Source organism: Pseudophryne corroboree, chromosome 5 (assembly GCF_028390025.1).
Source record: "Pseudophryne corroboree isolate aPseCor3 chromosome 5, aPseCor3.hap2, whole genome shotgun sequence".
Classification (NCBI taxonomy): domain Eukaryota; kingdom Metazoa; phylum Chordata; class Amphibia; order Anura; family Myobatrachidae; genus Pseudophryne; species Pseudophryne corroboree.
Genome location: NC_086448.1, coordinates 189,053,586 through 189,077,320, shown reverse-complemented (window position 1 = coordinate 189,077,320; position 23,735 = coordinate 189,053,586). Strand labels below are relative to the sequence as shown.

At 44.9% G+C, this 23,735-nt stretch overlaps 1 protein-coding gene across 1 annotated transcript in view; it reads left to right on the top strand.

Annotated features, from left to right (window-relative positions):
• The window catches only part of WIPF3 (WAS/WASL interacting protein family member 3), a 227,157-nt gene extending 216,311 nt beyond the window's left edge, over positions 1-10,846 (top strand). The window contains exon 8 of the mRNA XM_063921961.1: positions 10,442-10,846. Within this exon, the coding sequence (XP_063778031.1) occupies positions 10,442-10,482 (41 nt within the window). The 3' untranslated portion in view covers positions 10,483-10,846. The remainder of the gene's footprint in view (positions 1-10,441) is intronic.
• The last annotated feature ends 12,889 nt before the right edge of the window (positions 10,847-23,735 follow it).

Sequence of the window (23,735 nt, the reverse complement as noted above, 5' to 3'; positions counted from 1 at the left end):
CAGATTCCCAAAAGGATTCAGGTGGCGTATCCGTTTCCCTCTGGGGATAGGGAAAAGTGGGAGTCACCCCCCCATTGTGGACAAGGCCCTATCGCGGTTGTCTAAAAGGTGGCTCTCCCGTCTCCTGAGACGGCAGCCCTTAAGGACCCTGCGGATCGTAAGCAGGAAAATACATTAAAATCCATTTATGCCACCACGGGTACGCTGCTCAGACCAGCCATTGCATCTGCGTGGGTGAGTAGTGCTATCGAAAAGTGGGCAGATAACTTGTCATCTGACATAGATACCCTAGATAGGGATAGCGTGCTTTTGACACTGGGTTATATCAGAGACACTGCGGCTTACCTAAAGGAAACGGCGAGAGATATTGGCCTTTTGGGGTCAAAGGCCAATGCTGTGGCAGTCTCAGCTAGGTGAGCATTGTGGATCCATCAATGGAATGCTGATGCTGACTCCAGGAAAAGATTTTTTGGGTGAGGATGCGCTACACCACTAGCAAAAATATTTTTCTTTTATAAATAAATTCAATAATGGAAGCAAACGATATATATGTGCAGATATTATTATATACCAAAAAACAGATTTAATCCTCTTAGACAGTCATATGATTTGATTTAAAACTAATATAGTTTATTTCTCTAACGTCCTAGTGGATGCTGGGGACTCCGTAAGGACCATGGGGAATAGACGGGCTCCGCAGGAGACAGGGCACTTTAAGAAAGAATTTGGATACTGGTGTGCTCTGGCTCCTCCCTCTATGTCCCTCCTCCAGACCTCAGTTTGAATCTGTGCCCGGACGAGCTGGGTGCTACTTAGTCAGCTCTCCTGAGCTTGCTAAAAAGAAAGTATTTTGTTAGTTTTTTTATTTTCAGAGAGATCTACTGGCAACAGACTCACTGCTGCGTGGGACTGAGGAGAGAGAAGCAGCCCTACTCACTGAAGATAGGTCCTGCTTCTTAGGCTACTGGACACCATTAGCTCCAGAGGGATCGTACACAGGATCGCACCCTTGGTCGTCCGATCCCGGAGCCGCGCCGCCGTCCCCCTCGCAGAGCTGGAAGACAGAAGCCGGTGACAGAAGCAAGAAGACTTCGGAATCGGCGGCAGAAGACTCCAGTCTTCATATGAGGTAGCGCACAGCACTGCAGCTGTGCGCCATTGCTCCCACACTAACCCACATACTCCGGTCACTGTAGGGTGCAGGGCGCAGGGGGGGCGCCCTGGGCAGCAATTAGAGACCTCTTGGCAAAAGTGGGCATATATACAGTTGGGCACTGTATATGTGCATGGGCCCCCGCCATATTTTTACACAGAAACGCGGGACAGAAGTCCGCCGCTGAGGGGGCGGGGCTTCTTCCTCAGCACTCACCAGCGCCATTTTCTCTCCACAGCTCCGCTGAGAGGAAGCTCCCCAGGCTCTCCCCTGCAGAATCACGGTAGAAGAGGGTAAAAAGAGAGGGGGGGCACATAAATTTGGCGCAAAAACAGTATATACAGCAGCTACTGGGTTAACACTAAGTTACTGTGTGACTCCTGGGACATATAGCGCTGGGGTGTGTGCTGGCATACTCTCTCTCTGTCTCTCCAAAAGGCCTTGTGGGGGAACTGTCTTCAAATAGAGCATCCCCTGTGTGTGTGGTGTGTCGGTACGCTTGTGTCGGCATGTTTGACGAGGAAGGCTATGTGGAAACAGAGCGGGAACAAATGAATGTGGGGTCGCCGCCGACGGCACCGACACCCGATTGGATGGATATGTGGAAGGTTTTAAATGATAATGTTACTTCCTTGCATAAAAGGTTGGATAAAGCTGAAGCCTTGGGACAGCCGGGGTCTCAGCCCATGCCTGATCCTATGTCGTAGAGGCCATCAGGGTCTCAGAAGCGCCCACTATCCCAAATTGTTGACACAGATGTCGACACGGATTCTGACTCCAGTGTCGATGGCGATGATGCAAAGTTACAGCCTAAAATGGCTAAAGCCATCCGTTACATGATTATAGCAATGAAAGATGTGTTTCACATCACAGAGGAAACCCCAGTCCCTGACAAGAGGGTTTATATGTATGGGAAAAAAAGGCAAGAGGTGACCTTTCCCCCTTCACATGAGTTAAATGAGTTATGTGAAAAGGCTTGGGAATCTCCAGATAGAAAACTGCAGATTTCCAAATGGATGCTTATGGCGTATCCTTTCCCGCCAACGGACAGGTTACGCTGGGAATCCTCCCCGAGGGTAGACAAAGCTTTAACACGCTTATCCAAGAGGGTAGCCCTACCGTCACAGGATACGGCCACCCTAAAAGATGCTGTGGATAGAAAGCAGGAGGGTATCCTGAAGTCCATTTATACACATTCAGGTACCCTACTAAGGCCGGCGATTGCGTCGGCCTGGATGTGTAGTGCTGTAGCAGCATGGACAGATACCTTATCTGAGGAACTTGATACCTTGGACAAGGATACTATAGTACTGACCCTGGGGCATATAAAAGATGCTGTCCTATATATGAGAGATACTCAAAGAGACATTAGCCTACTGGGCTCTAGAATAAATGCAATGTCGATTTCTGTGGACTCGGCAATGGACAGGCGATGCCGACTCAAAAAGGCACATGGAGGTTTTACCTTACAAGGGTGAGGAATTGTTTGGGGACGGTCTCTCAGACCTGGTCTCCACAGCTACGGCATGGAAAGTCAAATATTTTGCCATATGTTCCCTCACAACCTGAGAAAGCACCGTATTACCAAATGCAGTCCTTTCGATCACAAAAAGGCAAGAAAGTCCGAGGTGCGTCATTTCTTGCCAAAGGCAGGGGTAGAGGAAAGAAGCTGCACAATACAGCTAGTTCCCAGGAACAGAAGTCCTCCCCGGCTTCCACTAAATCCACCGCATGACGCTGGAGCTCCACAGGCGGAGCTAGGCCCGGTGGGGGCGCGTCTCCGAAATTTCAGCCACAAGTGGGTTCACTCCCAGGTGGATCCCTGGGCTATAGAGATTGTGTGTCAGGGATACAAGCTGGAATTCGAAGAGATGCCCCCTCACCGTTACCTCAAATCGGCCCTGCCAGCTTCCCCCTTAGAGAGGGAAATAGTGTTAGCTGCAATTCACAAATTGTATCTTCAGCAGGTGGTGGTAAAGGTTCCCCTCCTTCAACAGGGAAGGGGTTACTATTCGACCATGTTTGTGGTACCGAAACCGGACGGTTCGGTCAGACCCATATTAAATTTAAAATCCCTGAACATATACCTGAAAAGGTTCAAGTTCAAGATGGAATCGCTCAGAGCGGTCATCGCAAGCCTGGGAGGGGGGGATTTTAATGTGTCTCTGGACATAAAGGATGCTTACCTTCATGTCCCCATTTATCCACCTCATCAGGCGTACCTCAGTTTTGTGGTACAGGATTGTCATTACCAATTCCAGACGTTGCCGTTTGGTCTTTCCACGGCACCGAGAATATTTACCAAGGTAATGGCGGAAATGATGGTGCTCCTGCGAAAGCAAGGGGTCACAATTATCCCATACTTGGACAATCTCCTCATAAAGGCGAGGTCCAGAGAGCAGTTGCTGATCAGCGTAGCACGCTCTCGGGAAGTGTTACAACAGCACGGCTGGATTCTAAATATTCCAAAGTCGCAGTTGATTCCTACGACTCGTCTGCCCTTCCTGGGCATGATTCTGGACACAGACCAGAAGAGGGTTTATCTCCCGATGGAGAAGGCTCAGGAGCTCATGACACTGGTCAGAGACCTATTAAAACCAAAACAGGTGTCGGTGCATCACTGCACGCGAGTCCTGGGAAAGATGGTGGCATCATACGAGGCCATTCCCTTCGGCAGGTTCCATGCGAGGACCTTTCAATGGGATCTGTTGGACAAGTGGTCTGGATCACATCTACAGATGCATCAGCTGATCACCCTATCCCCCAGGGCCAGGGTGTCTCTCCTGTGGTGGCTGCAGAGTGCTCACCTTCTCGAGGGCCGCAGATTCGGCATTCAGGACTGGGTCCTGGTGACCACGGACGCAAGCCTCCGAGGGTGGGGAGCAGTCACACAGGGAAGAAATTTCCAAGGTCTGTGGTCAAGTCAGGAGACTTGTCTTCACATCAACATCCTGGAACTAAGGGCAATATACAACGCCCTACGTTAAGCGGAGACCCTGCTTCGCGACCGACCGGTGCTGATTCAGTCAGACAACATCACCGCAGTGGCTCATGTAAACCGCCAAGGCGGCACAAGGAGCAGGGTGGCGATGGCGGAAGCCACCAGAATTCTTCGCTGGGCGGAGAATCACGCAAGTGCACTGTCAGCAGTGTTCATTCCGGGAGTGGATAACTGGGAAGCAGACTTCCTCAGCAGGCAGGACCTCCACCCGGGAGAGTGGGGACTTCATCAAGAAGTCTTCACGCAGATTGCAAGTCGGTGGGATCTGCCACAAGTAGACATGATGGCATCCCGCCTCAACAAAAAGCTACAGAGGTATTGCGCCAGGTCAAAAGACCCTCAGGCTATAGCTGTAGACGCTCTAGTGACACCGTGGGTGTTCCAGTCGGTCTATGTATTTCCTCCTCTTCCTCTCATACCCAAGGTGCTGAGAATCATAAGAAGAAGAGGAGTGAGAACAATACTCATTGTTCCGGATTGGCCAAGAAGGACTTGGTATCCAGAGCTGCAAGAAATGCTCACAGAGGACCCATGGCCTCTGCCTCTAAGACAGGACTTGTTGCAACAGGGGCCCTGTCTGTTCCAAGACTTACCGCGGCTGCGTTTGACGGCATGGCGGTTGAACGCCGGATCCTAGCAGAAAAAGGCATTCCGGATGAGGTTATTCCTACGCTGATAAAGGCTAGGAAGGACGTGACGGCTAAACATTATCACCGTATATGGCGAAAATATGTTGCTTGGTGTGAGGCCAGGAATGCCCCTATGGAGGAATTCCAACTGGGCCGTTTCCTTCACTTCCTACAGTCGGGAGTGACTTTGGGCCTAAAATTGGGTTCCATTAAGGTCCAGATTTCGGCCCTATCCATTTTCTTTCAAAAATAACTTGTTTCTCTTCCTGAAGTTCAGACGTTTGTAAAGGGGTGCTGCATATTCAGCCCCCTTTTGTGCCTCCAGTGGCACCTTGGGATCTTAACGTGGTGTTGAGTTTCCTGAAGTCACACTGGTTTGAGCCACTTAAAACCGTGGAGTTAAAATTTCTCACGTGGAAGGTGGTCATGCTATTAGCCTTGGCTTCAGCTAGGCGTGTGTCAGAATTAGCGGCTTTGTCACATAAAAGCCCCTATCTGGTTTTCCATATGGACAGGGCGGAATTGCGGACCCGTCCGCAATTTCTGCCAAAAGTGGTGTCATCTTTTCATATGAACCAGCCTATTGTGGTGCCTGTGGCTACTCGTGACTTGGAGGATTCCGAGTTACTAGATGTGGTCAGGGCTTTGAAGGTTTATGTGGCCAGAACGGCTAGAGTCAGGAAAACTGAGTCACTGTTCATCCTGTATGCACCCAACAAGCTGGGTGCTCCTGCTTCAAAGCAAACTATTGCTCGCTGGATCTGTAACACGATTCAGCAGGCTCATTCTGCGGCGGGATTGCCGCTGCCAAAATCAGTAAAAGCCCATTCCACAAGGAAGGTGGGCTCTTCTTGGGCGGCTGCCGAGGGGTCTCGGCATTACAGCTTTGCCGAGCAGCTACTTGGTCGGGTTCAAACACTTTTGCAAAGTTCTACAAGTTTGATACCCTGGCTGAGGAGGACCTTGTGCTTGCTCATTCGGTGCTGCAGAGTCATCCGCTCTCTCCCGCCCGTTTGGGAGCTTTGGTATAATCCCCATGGTCCTTACGGAGTCCCCAGCATCCACTAGGACGTTAGAGAAAATAAGATTTTACTTACTGGTAAATCTATTTCTCGTAGTCCGTAGTGGATGCTGGGCGCCCGTCCCAGGTGCGGACTTTTTCTGCAATACTTGTATATAGTTATTGCTTACATAAGGGTTATGTTATAGTTGCATCAGGGTTGATCTGATGCTCTATTGTTGTTCATACTGTTAACTGGGTAAGTTTATCACAAGTTATACGGTGTGATTGGTGTGGCTGGTATGAGTTTTGCTTTGGATTCCAAAATCCTTTCCTTGTACTGTCAGCTCTTCCGGGCACAGTTTCTTTAACTGAGGTCTGGAGGAGGGACATAGAGGGAGGAGCCAGAGCACACCAGTATCCAAATTCTTTCTTAAAGTGCCCTGTCTCCTGCGGAGCCCGTCTATTCCCCATGGTCCTTACGGAGTCCCCAGCATCCACTACGGACTACGAGAAATAGATTTACCGGTAAGTAAAATCTTATTTTTCCCATAAACGAGCATAAAACCAGATATGCATAACTCATATATAAGTCAGACATAAAAGGACACAATTAATCCAAATTTCTATAATAATAAAAATGCTTTTTATACATATAATTGTATTTAATGCATCATTAAAAACCTATAATTAGTAATCCTGAAGCTTAGAACCTTGCGTTTATAGCATATAGAGTCCTGTTGTATCTTGTTGTTAAATCCAATACAACGTAACACAGTCCTTATTGCAGAGGCTTTTAAAAGAACGTTTTATGAGTCACTGCTGTGCACAGCTCTAGATACTTTTTTTTACATGCATGTAATTTGTATCTCACTTGTTGTAACTTTCAAACCATTGACTAATGTCCACTCGTCTCCCCTGGTTCCAAAGCACACCGCTCAATCCCTTGCATTCATTGCTGTTTTTACCAATTAGCGTAATTGTTACCGGGATCTTTATTGCGCTGTAGGTTCGAAATTCTCTGGGGTCCGTGGTTTCTCTCAGTCAGGGTGGTGAGATGGGCTCCTTGATACGTGTAACGCATTTCTCCGCCTTTAAAGTTACCGTCGGCGGCTTCCTCAGACACAGTATTTCCCGAGCCCCACTTTCCTGTTTAAATACCATATAATCATCGCGTCACCATGTGCGTACACATTACTTAATGCGTTCCAATGCCCTTCTGCACAGGCGCACATCTTAGTGCGTGTCAAGCCTCCGTCCCATCGGCCGCATTAATCCATCCTCTGCATTTTTATTATTATAGAAATTTGGATTAATTGCGTCTTTTTATGTCTGACTTATATATGAGTTATGCATATCTGGTTTTATGCTCGTTTATGGGAAAATAAACTATATTAGTTTTAAACCAAATCATATGACTGTCTAAGAGGATTAAATCTTCCATTATTGCTTGCTTCCATTATTGAATTTATTTATAAAATAAAAAAAATGTTGCTAGTGGTGTAGCGCATCCCCACCCAAAAAATCTTTTTCTTTAGTTACAATCCATTGAGGTTAGCAATTACCTCATTAGGGGGACGCAGCAGCATACACGAACAAATAAATAATTAATTAAATCAGAACTCCACCAAAATCAGCGCACTAGTTTGTTTGTGTGTTTGGGACTCCAGGAAAAATATGGAAGCTCTGCCATATAAAGGTGGTGTCTTGTTTGGTGACGGTCTCGCTGATTTGGTATCTACGGCTACCGCGGGTAAGTCACCATTTTTGCCTTACGTTCCTTCACAACAAAAGAAAACACACCACTATCAGATGCAGTCCTTTCGGCCCAATAAATACAGGAAAGGCCGAGGTTCTTCCTTCCTTTCTACTAGAGGAAGGGGAAGGAGTAAAAGATCACCGGCCTTGGCAGGTTCCCAGGAGCAGAAGTCCCCCCCGGCTTCTGCCAAATCCACCGCATGACGCTGGGGCTCCTCTGCAGGAGTCCGCACCGGTGGGGGCACATCTCAAACTCTTCAGTCAGTTCTGGGTTCGTTCGGACCTGGACCCATGGGTTTTAGAAATAGTGTCCCAGGGGTACAAATTAGAGTTTCAGGATGTTCCCCCTCGCTGATTTTTCAAATCGGCCTTACCAGCTTCTCTTCCGGACCGGGAGGTAGTATGCAACGCAATACAGAAGTTGTGTCAAAATCAGGTCATTATCAAGGTTCCCCCGTCACAACAAGTGATGGCAGAAATGATGGTTCTCCTTTGCAAGCAAGGAGTCACAATTATCCCGTACTTGAACGATCTCCTGATAAAGGCGAGGTCCAGGGACCAACTGGTGCAGAACGTTACACTCTCCGTGGCAGTTCTGCAACAACATGGTTGTGTCAAAATCAGGTCATTATCAAGGTTCCCCCGTCACAACAAGTGATGGCAGAAATGATGGTTCTCCTTTGCAAGCAAGGAGTCACAATTATCCCGTACTTGGACGATCTCCTGATAAAGGAGAGGTCCAGGGACCAACTGGTGCAGAACGTTACACTCTCCCTGGCAGTTCTGCAACAACATGGTTGGCTTCTAAACTTGCCAAAATCACAGTTGATTCCGACGACACGGCTGTCATTTTTGGGAATGATTCTGGACACAGAATTACAGAGAGTTTTTCTTCCAGTGAAAAAGGCTCTGGAAATTCAGAGCCTGGTCAAACAAATTCTGAAACCAGCAAGAGTGTCAGTCCATCAATGCACTCGTTTGCTGGGGAAGATATAGTTCCAGGTCGAGGGACCCTCAAGCAATAGCAGTGGACGCCCTAGTGACACCATGGGTGTTTCAGTCGGTGTATGTTTTCCCTCCACTTCCTCTCATTCCAAAGGTACTAAAGATCATAAGAAGAACAAAGGTTCAGGCGATCCTCATTGTTCCAGACTGGCCAAGGAGGGCTTGGTATCCAGATCTTCAGGAGTTACTCATAGGAGATCCCTGGCCTCTTCCTCTACGAGAGGATCTGTTACAGCAGGGGCCGTGCGTGTATCAAGAGGGTTGAACGCCAGATCCTAACCCGTAAGGGTATTCCCAGTGAAGTCATTCCCACACTTCTTCAGGCTAGGAAAGGAGTAACGTCTAAACATTACCACCGTATTTGGAGAAAATATGTGTCTTGGTGTGAATCCAAGAAGGCTCCTACGGAAGAATTTCAGTTACTATGTTAGTACGTTTTCTCCATTGTCTACAAGCCTGTGTGGATGCGGGCTTAAAGTTGGGCTCAATTAAAGTACAAATTTCAGCCTTATCGGTTTTCTTTCAAAAACAATTGGCCTCCCTTCCAGAAGTTCAGACTTTCGTGAAAGGCGTGTTGCACATCTAACCTCCATTTGTGCCCCCAGTGGCACCATGGGATCTTAACGTGGTGTTGCGGTTCCTTCAATCACATTGGTTTGAACCTTTACAGAAGGTGGAGTTGAAATTCGTCACTTGGAAAGTGGTCATGCTGTTGGCCTTGGCATCCGCAAGGCGGGTATCGGAGTTAGCGGCTTTGTCTCACAAGAGCCCTTATTTGATCTTCCATGAAGATAGAGCAGAGTTGAGGACTCGTCAGCAATTTCTGCTGAAGGTGGTTTCATAGTTCCACATAAACCAACCTATTGTGGTGCCAGTGGCTACTGACGCCTTAGTGGAGTCGAAGTCTCTTGATGTGGTCAGAGCTTTCAAAGTTTATGTCGCCAGAACGGCTCAGATTAGGAAAACAGAGGCTCTGTTTGTCCTGTATGATCCCAACAAGATTGGGGCTCCTGCTTCCAAGCAGACTATTGCACGCTGGATCTGTGCTACGATTCAGCATGCTCATTCTATGGCTGGATTGCCGGTACCGAAATCGGTGAAGGCCCATTCTACCAGAAAGGTGGGTACGTCCTGGGCAGCTGCCCGGGGGGTCTCGGCATTACAACTTTGCCGAGCAGCTACTTGGTCGGGTTCAAACACTTTTGCAAAGTTTTACAAGTTTGATACCGAGGAGGACCTCATGTTTGGTCAATCGGTGCTGCAGAGTCATCCGCACTCTCCCGCCCGTCCTAGAGCTTTGGTATAAACCCCATGGTTCTTATGGTGACCCCAGCATCCTCTAGGACGTAAGAGAAAATAGGATTTTAATACCTACCGGTAAATCCTTTTCTCTTAGTCCATAGAGGATGCTGGGTGCCCGTCCCAGTGCGTACTGTATCTGCAGTTATTAGTTATGGTTACACACAGGTTGTGTTACGTTTATAGTCAGCCTGTTGCTGACATTGTTCATGTCGTTGACTTGAGTTCTGTTGAATGCCACGTTGTACGGCGTGTTTGAGGTGTGAGCTGGTGTGTATCTCACCTTAGTTTAACAATAAATCTTTTCCTCGAAATGTCCGTCTCCTGGGCACAGTTCCCATAACTGGAGTCTGGAGGAGGGGCATAGAGGGAGGAGCCAGTTCACACCCTTTCAAAGTCTTAAAGTGCCCATGTCTCCTGCGGATCCCGTCTATACCCCATGGTTCTAATGGTGACCCCAGCATCCTCTGCGGACTAAGAGAAAAGGATTTACCGGTAGGTATTAAAATCCAATTTTTCTATGTACCTTGTTTAACTTTGGCTAAGACTTTCAATATAAAATGTAGTCTTAATGCTTTTATTTTACCTCCTGCTAGAACCGTCCGTGCCACCTCCTCAGAGACCTCAGATAAGATGAGACAGACCCCGCCATGACAAGCAAAGCTCAGAGTGAATGAGGCCTGTTTGGATTGACTTCAGTTATTTGGATACATAAAGTGTGTATTGTGCCCAGTGTGTGATTTTATGGCTGCATTTATACAGCAGCAGCAAATTATATATACAGACGATTTCTTGAAGGCAAATGTATATTTAGTATAAGTAAGATAATAGTAGAAATGAACACAACATTGTAAATTATTACCAAAGTACATACTTTATAATGGCTAGGCAAACATATTTACCAGGAGGTTCGTTCCTGGAATTGTAAATGTTATTCTTATGTGACTTTGCAATGCAAGGTGATTGTATCTATTACAGATCCTGCTGGAGGCTTGTACAGATCTACTGTATGTGTATGAATATTATGTTTCTGCAGCTTGAGAAGCACAGAACATTTAGGCTAGTAGTGGGTCTTAGATAGGGCCAAATGCAGGGTTACATGTATAGTTGGCACTACTCATAGTAATATTAGAGATTGTGCACCCACACCCATTAATCAGCATCCTTACTGAGAAAAGAGGTGGGCTGTAAAAATGATGCAGCATAAAATAAATATATAATAGAGCAGAAAGCAAAACTCCTGAGTTGCCCCCTGAACAGTGCTGCCCGGCCTGCCTATAGGGTAAATATAGCTATGGCCAGGTGATGTAGCTGCGGCCCTATTATTTACCCAATTGGGCTTATGCCCAGAAATATAGTCACAGCTAAGAGAACAGAAAGGACTATTAATTGCTGTGGAGAAAATGGTATGTTCTGCTATGATGCTGAGACTATTATTGCATTGGGAATGGTTGTACACATGAAAGTCTTTGATTTATATATACATGCTGGAAAGTGATACCAAATCATGAATCGTAGATGTTACTTACGTACAGATGCTGCTGTTTACTTTAGATCAGTTTTTTTCAACCACTGTGCCGTGGCACACTAGTGTGCCCTGAGCAGTCTCCAGGTGTGCCTCCATAGAAGCACAGCCAGGCCCGTCAGTGTTTTGCAGCTACTGAGGCCCTGGAACGATCAATACTGGTGGGTTTAGTGGTTGCAGAGCCAGTTCTAATTTTGGGCCCGGGCAGTGTTGGGCTCTTCTGGCTTTCTCAGATGTGGCTCAGGCGTTACCTATGGAGAAGCTGCGACATGACATCCTAGGACACGCAACTGCACCATGCATCACCATTATATTTGAGTGTGCCTTGGCAATATTTAAATCTTGTTCAGTGTGCCACGAGTTGTAAAAGGTTGAAAATCTCTGCTTTAGATGAAGGGCATGGTCAGGCTCCTGTCACACTTCTGGTCTAGAACAAATCATGTATTGCTCCGATTGTTGAATATTTTCTAGTAAAAGTAACATTGTAATTTTAAAATGTATGTTTATATTTAAGCATAGTAACTGTTGTATAAAATGACTTAATAGATATTTGTATAACAGCTATCATAGGGCTTCATTCAGAGTTGGATGTAAACTTTTTTGGCAACAATTTGCATATTATTTTTTCATTGCACGTGTCATTGATCCATGCACATCTTTTTGTGATGCATGGATTAATGACACCAGTTGTTGTACATGACCTGATTATGAGTCAGGATTTTGGGCCTAATTCAGACCTGATCGTAGCAGCAAATTTGTTAGCAGATGGGCAAAACCATGTGCACTGCAGGGGGGACAGATGTAACATGTGCAGAGAGAGTTAGATTTGGGCGGGGTGTGTTCAAACTGAAATCTAAATTGCAGTGTAAAAATAAAGCAGACAGTATTTACCGTACACATAAACAATATAACACCCCAAATCTAACTCTCTCTGCACATGTTATATCTGCCCCCCCTGCAGTGCACATGGTTTTGCCCATCTGCTAACAAATTTGCTGCTACAATCAGGTCTGAATTATGCCCTTTGTGCGAAGCAGAGCGGCTTCCTCGCTGCAATCTGTTGAAAGTCATCCCTTGAGCCAAGCTTTACCCTTCTGCTCCACAGGAGGCTTATGTCATCCCCGAGTTCGCCTTAGGGCACCTGAGTTATGGTTTGATAGATGTACCTCCCCAGTCAGACTCCCTACTTACAGTACATGTTAGTCACACCTAATCACGCAAATGCAGTACAATGGCTGCTCTGACATAGAAATCCCATCCCATGAATCTCCTAACTAGCCGTTCTTGTGCTGACGTTGCTTGCAGGGGCAGATGAGAGCTCTGTGTTGAGTGTTACAACCGAGGACAGTGGAGTTTTATGCGCTTTGTACTTCAGCACACCGTGCTCCTGCCCATGTTTTGGCCTACCATTATGGGGCTGAACTGCTATTTGTAGACATTTCCTCTTTCACAGTAACAGAACTTAGGGGGTCAGACTGAAGTGATCGCAAGGGCTGAGTAAGTCCAGAGCTACTCTGAAACTGCACAAAATGTTTTTGCTGCGCTCGGCTGCAAAAGCGTTCGCGCACTTGCAAAGCAAAAATACACTCGCCCGTGGGCGGCGACTATGCATTTGCACGGCTGCTAAAAATAGCTAGCGAGCGATCAACTCGGAATGACCCCCTTACTCACAGGGCAGCTGTAGCAGTGCAGAACTTTAACAATAGCTGGCGATGTCCTTATAACAGTGCCATGTTCAGTTTAACTGAGCTACCGTTCTTCTTCTCATGTTTCACTGCATGGCTGTATGATTGCTTTTATATACCTGTTAGAAATGAGTATGGATGAAATGATCACACACACTAGTGTTTGTTTATGCAAAGTAACAATGTTATATGCAGATTATTTACTACCTTCATTTATTTGACAGTGAATGAAAATAATTTGCAGTGAAAGGAATTTAAAATGTAGTTTTATCGGGTTCAGTATCAATTACCGGCGGCCGGGATGCCGGCCGTCAGTATATTACAGCGGCATCTCGGCCACCAGTATGCCGGCAGCAGGGCGAGTGCTAGAAAGATACTTGCGGGCTCGGTGGCTCACTGCGCTCGCCACAGATTATATTCTTCCTCTATGGGTGTCATGGACACAGAGGGAGAATAGCCAGTATTCCGGTGTCGGCATTTCACCAGTAGTCGGTATTCCAGTGTCGGCATTCTGACTGCCGGCATCCCAACTAACGGTATTTTAACCGCTTCCCATTTTATCAACTGCAACTTCCTTAGAAAAAATAATTTGGTCCCTGTTTTCACAGTTGTGATCACTGCATTTATTTTAGTAACCAGACATGGGTGGCTTTGGTCATACTGTATTACTATTGCGCAAATGTTGTTTTTTGGGTTTTTGTTTTTAGCAGAATACAATTCTGTAAATGTTTTGGGTAAAATTCTCATTGAATGCTGTGAATGTCCAGGAATCCTGTGACTCACTTTGCATGACCGTCTGTGAAATTTACCACTGATTTCTGTTATCTTTATTAGCACCTATAAAACGGTGGTTTATTAATATAGTTTTCCTATAAATTACATGTGCAGAGCCAATGTCATTTGAATCAAGTAATGATCTACAAAATCATTGTTGTGTATATATCCTGTTATTCTGTGCCTTATATGTGCGCTTAAGTATCATGATGTGCTACTGTATGTAAATGACTATTACTATAAATGATCTACATAATACTGTATGTACTTCCTAAATTAAACCTCAACATTTGAGTGTGGGTCTTTTGTTACTGTACAAGTGTGTCCTGCTGAGAGTAATAAATCAATTATTGTTTTCAAAACATGTGACATCATCTTAATTATAAATTTGTAATTTAAGAAATCAGGAGGAGGGTGTCAGAACTTTACTAAGAGAATGGTGAGTTTACACATCTGTCATTCTGTATCAGGGTGGGACCCTGTACCATTGCAGAAACTGCAGGTGCTCCCTGCCAAGGCATTATGGCCCAAATGTAATAAGCCTTAAAAAGTGATAAAGCTCCTGTCATTTTTCAAAAACAGCCTGTGACATGGCCGTTAGGAGCTGGTTGGCTGGTACTTTGGGCCTAATTCAGAGTTGATCGCAGCAGCAAATTTGTTAGCAGTTGGGCAAAACCATGGCCCTCATTCCGAGTTGATCGGTCGCAAGGCGAATTTCGCAGAGTTGCACACGCTAAGCCGCCGCCTACTGGGAGTGAATCTTAGCATCTTAAAATTGCGACCGATGTATTCGCAATATTGCGATTACAAACTTCTTAGCAGTTTCAGAGTAGCTCCAGACTTACTCGGCATCTGCGATCAGTTCAGTGCTTGTCGTTCCTGGTTTGACGTCATAAACACACCCAGCGTTCGCTCAGACACTCCCCCGTTTCTCCGGCCACTCCTGCGTTTTTTCCGGAAACGGTAGCGTTTTCAACCACACGCCCATAAAACGCTGTGTTTCCGCCCAGTAACACCCATTTCCTGTCAATCACACTACGATCGCCGGAGCGAAGAAAAAGCCGTGAGTAAAAATACTATCTTCATAGCAAAATAACTTGGCGCAGTCGCAGTGCGATTATTGCGCATGCGTACTAAGCGGATTTTCATTGCGATGCGATGAAAAATACCGAGCGAACGACTCGGAATGAGGGCCCATGTGCACTGCAGGTGGGGCAGATATAACATGTGCAGAGAGAGTTAGGTTTGGGTGGGGTGTGTTCAAACTGAAATCTAAATTACAGTGTAAAAATAAAGCAGCCAGTATTTACCCTGCACAGAAACAAAATAACCCACTCAAATCTAACTCTCTCTGCAAATGTTATATCTGCCACACCTGCAGTGCACATGGCTTTGCCTAACTGCTAACAAATTTGCTGCTGCGATCAACTCCGAATTACCCCCTTTATCACTCTTTATCCATCTCCACTTAACACTTTTTAAGGCTTTATATATTTGGGACTGTGCATTCTCAGAAGATGCTCCCGCCAAATGGGGCTTTACTGTGCATATGACAGTCGCCACAAGGAGCAGGGTGGGGCCTCGGGTGTGTGACACACAATTGATGGCTACCCCTCACTTATGAGCTCCATAGTGGCCTCACTTCTTGCAGTAGTCATTTTGGCAACTGATAGTGGTCCAGTGTTTTCAAACTGTAATATGGTTATTTTATAGGTCATTATTTTTTATCACATTAATGTCCAACTCTTAGTAGCATGAGCAACACTCTGGTATGTCCTTCAGTGTACTATAAGGAATATCAGAAAGACACTGGTAGTTATTCCTGCATTATTCCAGTGATTGTACAGTAAAGATAAGGGTCCAACAGCAGGTGTGCACACTGGTCTTCTACTTGGCTGAGACATTATATGGATGAGTAACACTAAGCGCTCAATCATATGGATGTTATAAAGCACAGCTAGTTATAGATTCCGCATAACCTTCTTCTTTTACTTTATCCTCACTTTAACAGCATTAGAAGTAAGTTGCTTACTGGGGCTCAAAGCTTAATGCAGCACAGTGTACTATACACGTTTGGTATGTATTACCGGTGGGTGAGATGACAGATGTCAATATCCTGACCGCAGCATCCCACCCACCACAATACCGGCAGTGGTGCGAGTGCTGGGAGTCCCCTTGCGGGCACCCTGCGCTCACCACGCTGCGGGCTCGGTGGCTCACTGCTCCCGCCACAGGATCTATACCCACTCTATGGGTGTCGTGGACACCCACGAGTGGGAATAGCCCTGGTGTGGCGGGATTATGTCTGACTGCATTGTCAGCTGGCAGGATTTCGGCGTTGGTATTCTGAACGCCGGGATCCCGAGAACCGGCAAACTGACTGCATTCCCTATATACATATATGAGCAATCTCATAGAACTATTGCATTCATGTTTCTGATAATTGCAGGCAACTTTGCCAATGACATGAAGCAGCACTATGAGAAAGTATTTACCAGGCTATTACATTATTTTTTGGACATTCAGAACCAAAGCACATTTATTTAAAACAGAGTCTAAATAGCACTTGTACCTAAGGGGGCAACTCCTCTCAGCGCAATGTGCACGTAGCGCCACCGGAATGGCGAGACACTCCAGGACCAATATCTTTGCTCATTATTCCTCACATCATAGTGGTGCGCAGGAATAGGATTGAAGATTACCTACCCTATTAACCAGTAATGTCTGCAGGCTGACGCTGTAGTTATGGCTGGCGGCACATCACTCAGTAAGATCCCTTAGGATATTAGATTAGTTTCCATTTTTAATGGAACCTTAGTTAGTTTAAGTTTAGTGACCTGCACAGGAACATCTATATGCCACAAACAAAAAGGGTCATTTTTTGAGCATGCAAATAGGCTGTTGTGATATGTGGAATTTATGTTAGGGACCAATGATCTAGTATTGGCAACAGCAGAACAAGATGTATCACTGTCTATGTGATATGCCATTACTGCCTTTACATGAGGTTTTAAAAAAATCTGTTAGGAATACAGACCTTTTGTCTATTACCGCATATGGGGGGGTAATTCCAAGTTGATCGCAGCAGGAAATTTTTTTGCAGTTGGGCAAAACCACGTGCACTGCAGGGGGTGCAGATATAACATTTGCAGAGAGTTAGATTGGGTGGGTTATTTTGTTTCTGTGCAGGGTAAATACTGGCTGCTTTATTTTTACACTGCAATTTAGATTGCAGATTGAGCACACCACACCCAAATCTAACTCTCTCTGCACATGTTATATCTGCCCCCCCTGCAGTGCACATGGTTTTACCCAATTGCTAACAAAAATCCTGCTGCGATCAACTTGGAATTACCCCCATTGAATTATTACTTTTACATGTGCCTCTTGTCAGTATATAAAAAATAACACTTTCTCTGTATGTAACAGGACAGCTTTTTCATTGTCATGTTTGTTTCATTTCAGCATGCTCTCCTAATAAATTATTATTAAAAAGTTACCTTTGATCGTTTAGTATACAAATCTCACCCTATGTAGGGTCAACCAGTGTGTTCTCAACCAGTGTATGGTTTTTACATTAGTCAAGATAGCAACATCTGCGGGGGGGATAAAGTTTGCACGGTATGGTAGCAGGAGATTGGTGATATGGGTAGATTGGCGGAGTTCCTTACTTTGGACCTAATTCAGACCTGATCGCAGCAGCAAATTTGTTAGCTAATGGGTGAAACCATGTGCACTGCAGGGGAGGGCAGATATAACGTGCAGAGAGAGTTAGATTTGGGTGGGTTTTGTTCAAACTGAAATCTAAATTGCAGTGTAAAAATAAAGCAGCCAGTATTTAGCCTGCACAGAAACAAAATAACCCACCCAAATCTAACTCTCTCTGCACATGTTATATCTGCCCCCCCTGCAGCGCACATGGTTTTGTCCATTAGCTAACACATTTGTTGCTGCAACCAGGTCTGAATTAGGCCCTTAGTGCAGATTACATGCATGGAAACACCTAATTTTGTGGGACAGGATAACTCTATGAGCTGCAGGATTAGCAAGACATTCCCATTTTAGGGATAGGGGTGCAGCATTTTCCTCACGGCAGAAAGACTGCAAGTCAGGAGTTCCGAAAACCAACCTGGTCTCTCTACTTGTAATGGGACATATATCTGAGCCAAGCAATACACCATTCCTAAAGGGAAAAGTAGGTTGTGATATTTTTACTGGCTCCACTTTGTACATATTTCCGAATTATTTGCCAACTTGCAAATGTAGACAGACTGATTTTTCCGAGGCCGTTTTCAGAGACCGTGGAGTGGCTGTAGTGAAGACTTTATGGTGGGTACACATTGCATGATGTGTTACTGAATGACACATCTGGCCCGGCGAGGGGGAGCTGGCATAAGCAGGTGCATACACGCTTGCTGATGCCGGCTGCAACTAACGGCGGCGCGGGGAGGGGGATAGCAGGGTCCATGCCTCATTGTCATCGGTATTGTTCATACACACGGTCGGGAACGCCCGCATCATTTGTTCTGTCGTTCTGTGTGTACGCACCATTAGTGTTTCTTGAAATATATATATAAATACACTTCAGTAGCTCACTATCTCTTATATTTGGACCCTTACCAAATCCGTCAAAATATAAATCCCTTGACTAGGTTGCCTCCTAAGTGGTAAGCCTGGTTTTATATGGAATAATTTATGTGGTGGCCCAATTTAACTTTTTATCAAAACTGGACCTTATTTATGATTCACACCTTAATTTTACTACTGTATATGTTGTTTTTGAAGCACCTTTGAAAGTGTATGACAGCTCTTCATTCTCGGGTGACCTCTCTGCAAACTAGAAGTGCTCCTGCAGTTGGAGAGTGGTGATTGTACAAAGGTGTACAAGTCACATGGAACATCCAGCCTCCTACTTCTTTAGGATCAGTCCTTTTGACTAATTACATTTTTCTCCTAAAATACTGCTTGACACGCCTCACATTTATCATGCATGAAGGGACATCAGGGCTGCCAGTGTGCCAAGTGCCAATCTTTATTTATTTGAATGTTTTGTTACATAGGTCAGAGTGCACCTAGAAATGCGTTTCTTTGCCTACATGCAGTGGTAATGGCCCTCATTCCGAGTTGTTCGCTCGCAAGGCGATTTTAGCAGAGTTACACACGCTAAGCCGCCGCCTACTGGGAGTGAATCTTAGCTTCTTAAAATTGCGAACGATGTATTCGCAATATTGCGATTACAAACTACTTAGCAGTTTCAGAGTAGCTTCAGACTTACTCGGCATCTGCGATCAGTTCAGTGCTTGTCGTTCCTGGTTTGACGTCATAAACACACCCAGCGTTCGCCCAGACACTCCTCCGTTTCTCCAGCCACTCCCGCGTTTTTCCCGGAAACGGTAGCGTTTTTATCCACACGCCCATAAAACGCTGTGTTTCCGCCCAGTAACACCCATTTCCTGTCAATCACACTACGATCGCCGGAGCGAAGAAAAAGCTGTGAGTAAAAAAAATATCTTCATAGCAAAATTACTTGGCGCAGTCGCAGTGCGAACATTGCGCATGCGCACTAAGCTGAAAAACGCTGCGATGCGAGGAAAATTACCGAGCGAACGACTCGGAATGACCCCCAATGTGCAGAATGGTTCCTGTAAAAGAATAGGACGAGACCCATTCTCTGAGCTGCTGCAGAATCATGTGTTAGTATGGAGTGAAAACGGCAAGGAATGTCCCAAATACAGACGTTATGGTAAGAACTTACCGTTGATAACGTTATTTCCCTTATGTCCACAGGTATCCACAGGATAACATTGGGATATGGTTGAGCGACAGCGGAAATGGCACCAACACGGTCACGAGCTTTCTGGCCTCCCAGGATGCATCGGGGCTTCCCCATATAGTCCCGCCCACTGACTCAGTCAAATCAGTTCTTTCCACAGCGATTTAGGCAGGAGCATCAGGTAGAAACCTATTTAGGCGATAAGAACACACATGCACACCCTTCCATACAAGAGGGAAGAGGTTTAGTGATTGTCAAGATCCTCAAATCAGGTGCGTCAGGGTGGGATCCCTGTGGATCCCTGTGGACATAAGAGAAATCACGTTATCAACGGTAAGTTCTTACCATAACGTCTATTTCTCTGGCTGGGTCCACAGGATTATCCACAGGATAACATTGGGATTCCCAAAGCCAATTTTAGTGGTGGGGACGCTCCTGATTACACAGGAGGACCTTTCGCCCGAAGTCTGCGTCATGAGAGGCAAAAGTATCCAAGGCATAATGTCTAATGAATGTGTTTATGGAAGACCATGTGGCTGCCTTACAAATCTGTTCTGCTGAAGCACCCTGTTGTGCTGCCAATGAAGGACCTACCTTACGTGTAGAGTGAGCAGAGACATTAGCCGGAGTAGGGAGATCTGCATGAGAATAAGCTTATGATATTACCATTCGGAGCCATCTCGCCAGCGTCTGTTTACTAGCAAGCCATCCTCTTCTATGAAATCCGTAGAGGACGAAGAGAGAATCTGATTTCCTGATGGCACTAGTACGATCTATGTAGATTCTTAAAGCTCGGACTACATCCAGCGACGCTTCTCCCGCAGATAGTCCCGATACCTGAAAAGCTGGGACTACAATCTCTTCATTCAGGTGAAACTTTGAAACCACCTTCGGAAGTTAACCAGATCTCGTTCTGAGAACTGCTCTGTCTGGAAAAAAACTTAGGAAAGGAGACTTACACGATAACGCTCCTAAATCTGACACTCTTCTGGCTGACGCTATTGCCAGTAGAAAAAGTAACATAGTAACATAGTATCTGAGGTTGAAAAAAGACAATTGTCCATAGAGTTCAACCTATATGTGGTCTCCTATGCATGATGATTTGACTAAAATTTCTGACTGATGCTGCTGTCAGCCGTTGCATTTTATCCCTATTTATAGTAACTATAATGCATGACTATGCACCATACCCCTGGATATCCTTATCCATTAGGAATTTATCTAACCCATTCTTAAAGGTGTTGACAGATTCCGCCATTACAACTCCCTCGGGCAGGGAATTCCAAACACGTATTGTCCTTACCGTGAAAAAGCCTTTACGCCGTATTGTGCGGAATCTCCTCTCCTCTAACCTGAGCGAGTGTCCACGAGTCCTCTGTGTTGATCTAACCAAAAACAGGTCCCGCGCAAGCTCTGTGTATTATCCCCTTATATATTTGTAGATGTTGATCATATCCCCTCTTAGTCTCCGCTTTTCCAATGTAAACATGCCTAGTCTTTCAAGCCTTTCCTTGTATTCCATCGTCTCCATGCCCTTAATTAGTTTGGTCGCCCTCCTCTGTACCTTTTCAAGCTCCAGGATATCCTTTTTGTAATACGGTGCCCAGAATTGTACACAGTATTCAAGGTATGGCCTCACTAGTGATTTATATAACGGGAGTATAATACTCTCGTCCCTAGCATCAATACCCCGTTTTATGCATGCTAATATCTTATTAGCCTTCTTTGCTGCAGTCCTACTTTGGGTACTACTGCTTAGCTTGCTATCTATGAGGACACCTAAGTCCTTTTCCAGTACAGAATCCCCTAATTTTACCCCATTTAGTCGGTAGGTGTAATTTTTGTTCTTGTTACCACAGTGCATTACCTTACACTTGTCTGTGTTGAAGCGCATTCTCCATTTGGCTGCCCATGCTTCTAATTTAACTAAGTCGTTCTGAAGAGACTCGGCATCCTCCTCTGTATTTATAGCCTTACACAATTTGGTATCATCTGCAAAAATTGACACCATGCTCTCTAGACCTTCTGTTAGGTCGTTAATGAAAATATTGAACAATAGCGGTCCTAATACTGAGCCTTGCGGCACACCACTTAGCACTTCAGTCCAAGTTGAAAAAGATCCATTAACCACAACGCGCTGCTCCCTGTTATCTAACCAGTTTTTGACCCAAGTGCATATTGTGCTTCCTAGCCCTGATTCTTGTAGCTTGTAGATAAGTCTCATGTGTGGTACAGTATCGAACGCTTTGGCAAAGTCTAAAAAGATTACATCCACCTCTTTACCCTGATCTAGGTTTGCGCTTACTGTTTCATAAAAGCCAAGTAAGTTGGTTTAACAGGATCTGTCCTTCATAAACCCATGTTGATTCCTTTTAATGACCTTATTGACTTCAAGGAACTTCTGAATACTATCTCTTAGAATACCTTCCAATACTTTCCCCACTATAGATGTAAGACTAACTGGTCTATAATTACCTGGTTCAGCTTTACTTCCCTTTTTGAATATAGGCACTACTTCCGCTATACGCCAGTCTTTGGGAACCATACCTGATATAACTGAATCCTTAAAGATCAAAGATAGCGGTTTTGCCAGTTCAGAGTGAAGTTCCATTAGAACCCTTGGGTGAATACCATCGGGCCCTGGTGATTTATTAATCTTTAAATGTTTTAATCGGTCACAGACTACTTCCTCGCTTAAATAAGTACCTATCAGTGGGATATTCTCATTATTGAGATTGAGTGTCAGTCCCTGAAATGGGTCCTCTCTAGTGAATACTGTTGAAAAAAACTCATTTAGTGTGTCCGCTATGTCATTATCATTTTTGCTTAAGACTCCCAACTTGTCTTTTAAAGGGCCTATACTCTCCTTCTTTAATCTCTTGCTATTAATGTATTTAAATAATTTTTTGGGATTCGCTTTGCTTTCCTTTGCTACTAGTTTTTCAGTTTCTACTTTAGCCGCTCTTATTTCCTTTTTGCAAATTTTGTTACATTCCTTATAGTGCTGAAATGACCCTGCTTCCCCGTCAGATTTGTATTTTTTAAATGCTCGCCTTTTCTTGCCCATAAGTTCCTTAATCTTTTTGTTAAGCCACATCGGTTTATGATTTTTATTCCTTTTTTTGCTACTCATAGGAATAAATTTAAGTGTATTTTTAGCTAGCAGGAATTTTAGTACCTCCCATTTCTCCGTAGTATTTTTTCCTAAAAACAAACCTTCCCATTCAATATCCCTGCAAAATACCCTCATCTTTTCAAAATTTGCTTTGCTAAAGTTTAGAGTCCTAGTTGAGCCAGTATAGGGCTGTTTATGGAAACTGATATTGAATGTGACCATATTGGGGTCGCTGTTTCCTATGGGTTCCCCTACTATAATACCTGATACCAGTACTTTAGCCGTTAACCATTTAAGATCTGCTCTCTTAAGCGGTTCAAACGTAGGACCCTGGAGGAATTTAAGAACTAAATTCAAATTCCAGGGAGCTGCCGGAGGAACAAATGGAGGTTGAATATGTACCACTCCCTGAAAGAAAGTATGTACATCCTGTAAATCAGCAATCTTTCGCTGAAACCATACAGTTAATGCCGATACTTGAACTCTCAAGTAAGCAACTTTCAAACCTTTATCCAATCCTGCTTGAAGGAAATCCAAAATCTTGGATACTTTAAAAGATCTTGGATTCAAACTTTTTCCAGTACACCAATGAATATAGGCTTGCCATATTCTATGATACACATGAGCTGAAGAAGGCTTTCTTGCTCTAAGAATAGTTTGGATTACTTGTTTTGAAAATCCTCTAGCTTCTAAGATAGAGGTTTCAATAGCCACGCCGTCAAAGACAAACGATCCAGATGACTGTGGCAACAAGGACCCGCCATTAGCAGATCTGGACGTTGAGGGAGCAGTATCGTTGCTTCCACAGACATTCTCAGTAGATCTGTGTACCAATGCCTTCTTGGCCAAGCTGGAGCTATTAGAATTATGGCTCCCTTTGCTTGCTTTATTTTTCTCACTACTCTGGGTAACAGAGATATTTTAGGGAACAGATACGCCAGATGAAATTTCCATTCTACTGACAGCGCATCTACAAGGACCGCTCCTGGATCCTTTGTTCTCGATCCGTATTTCGGAA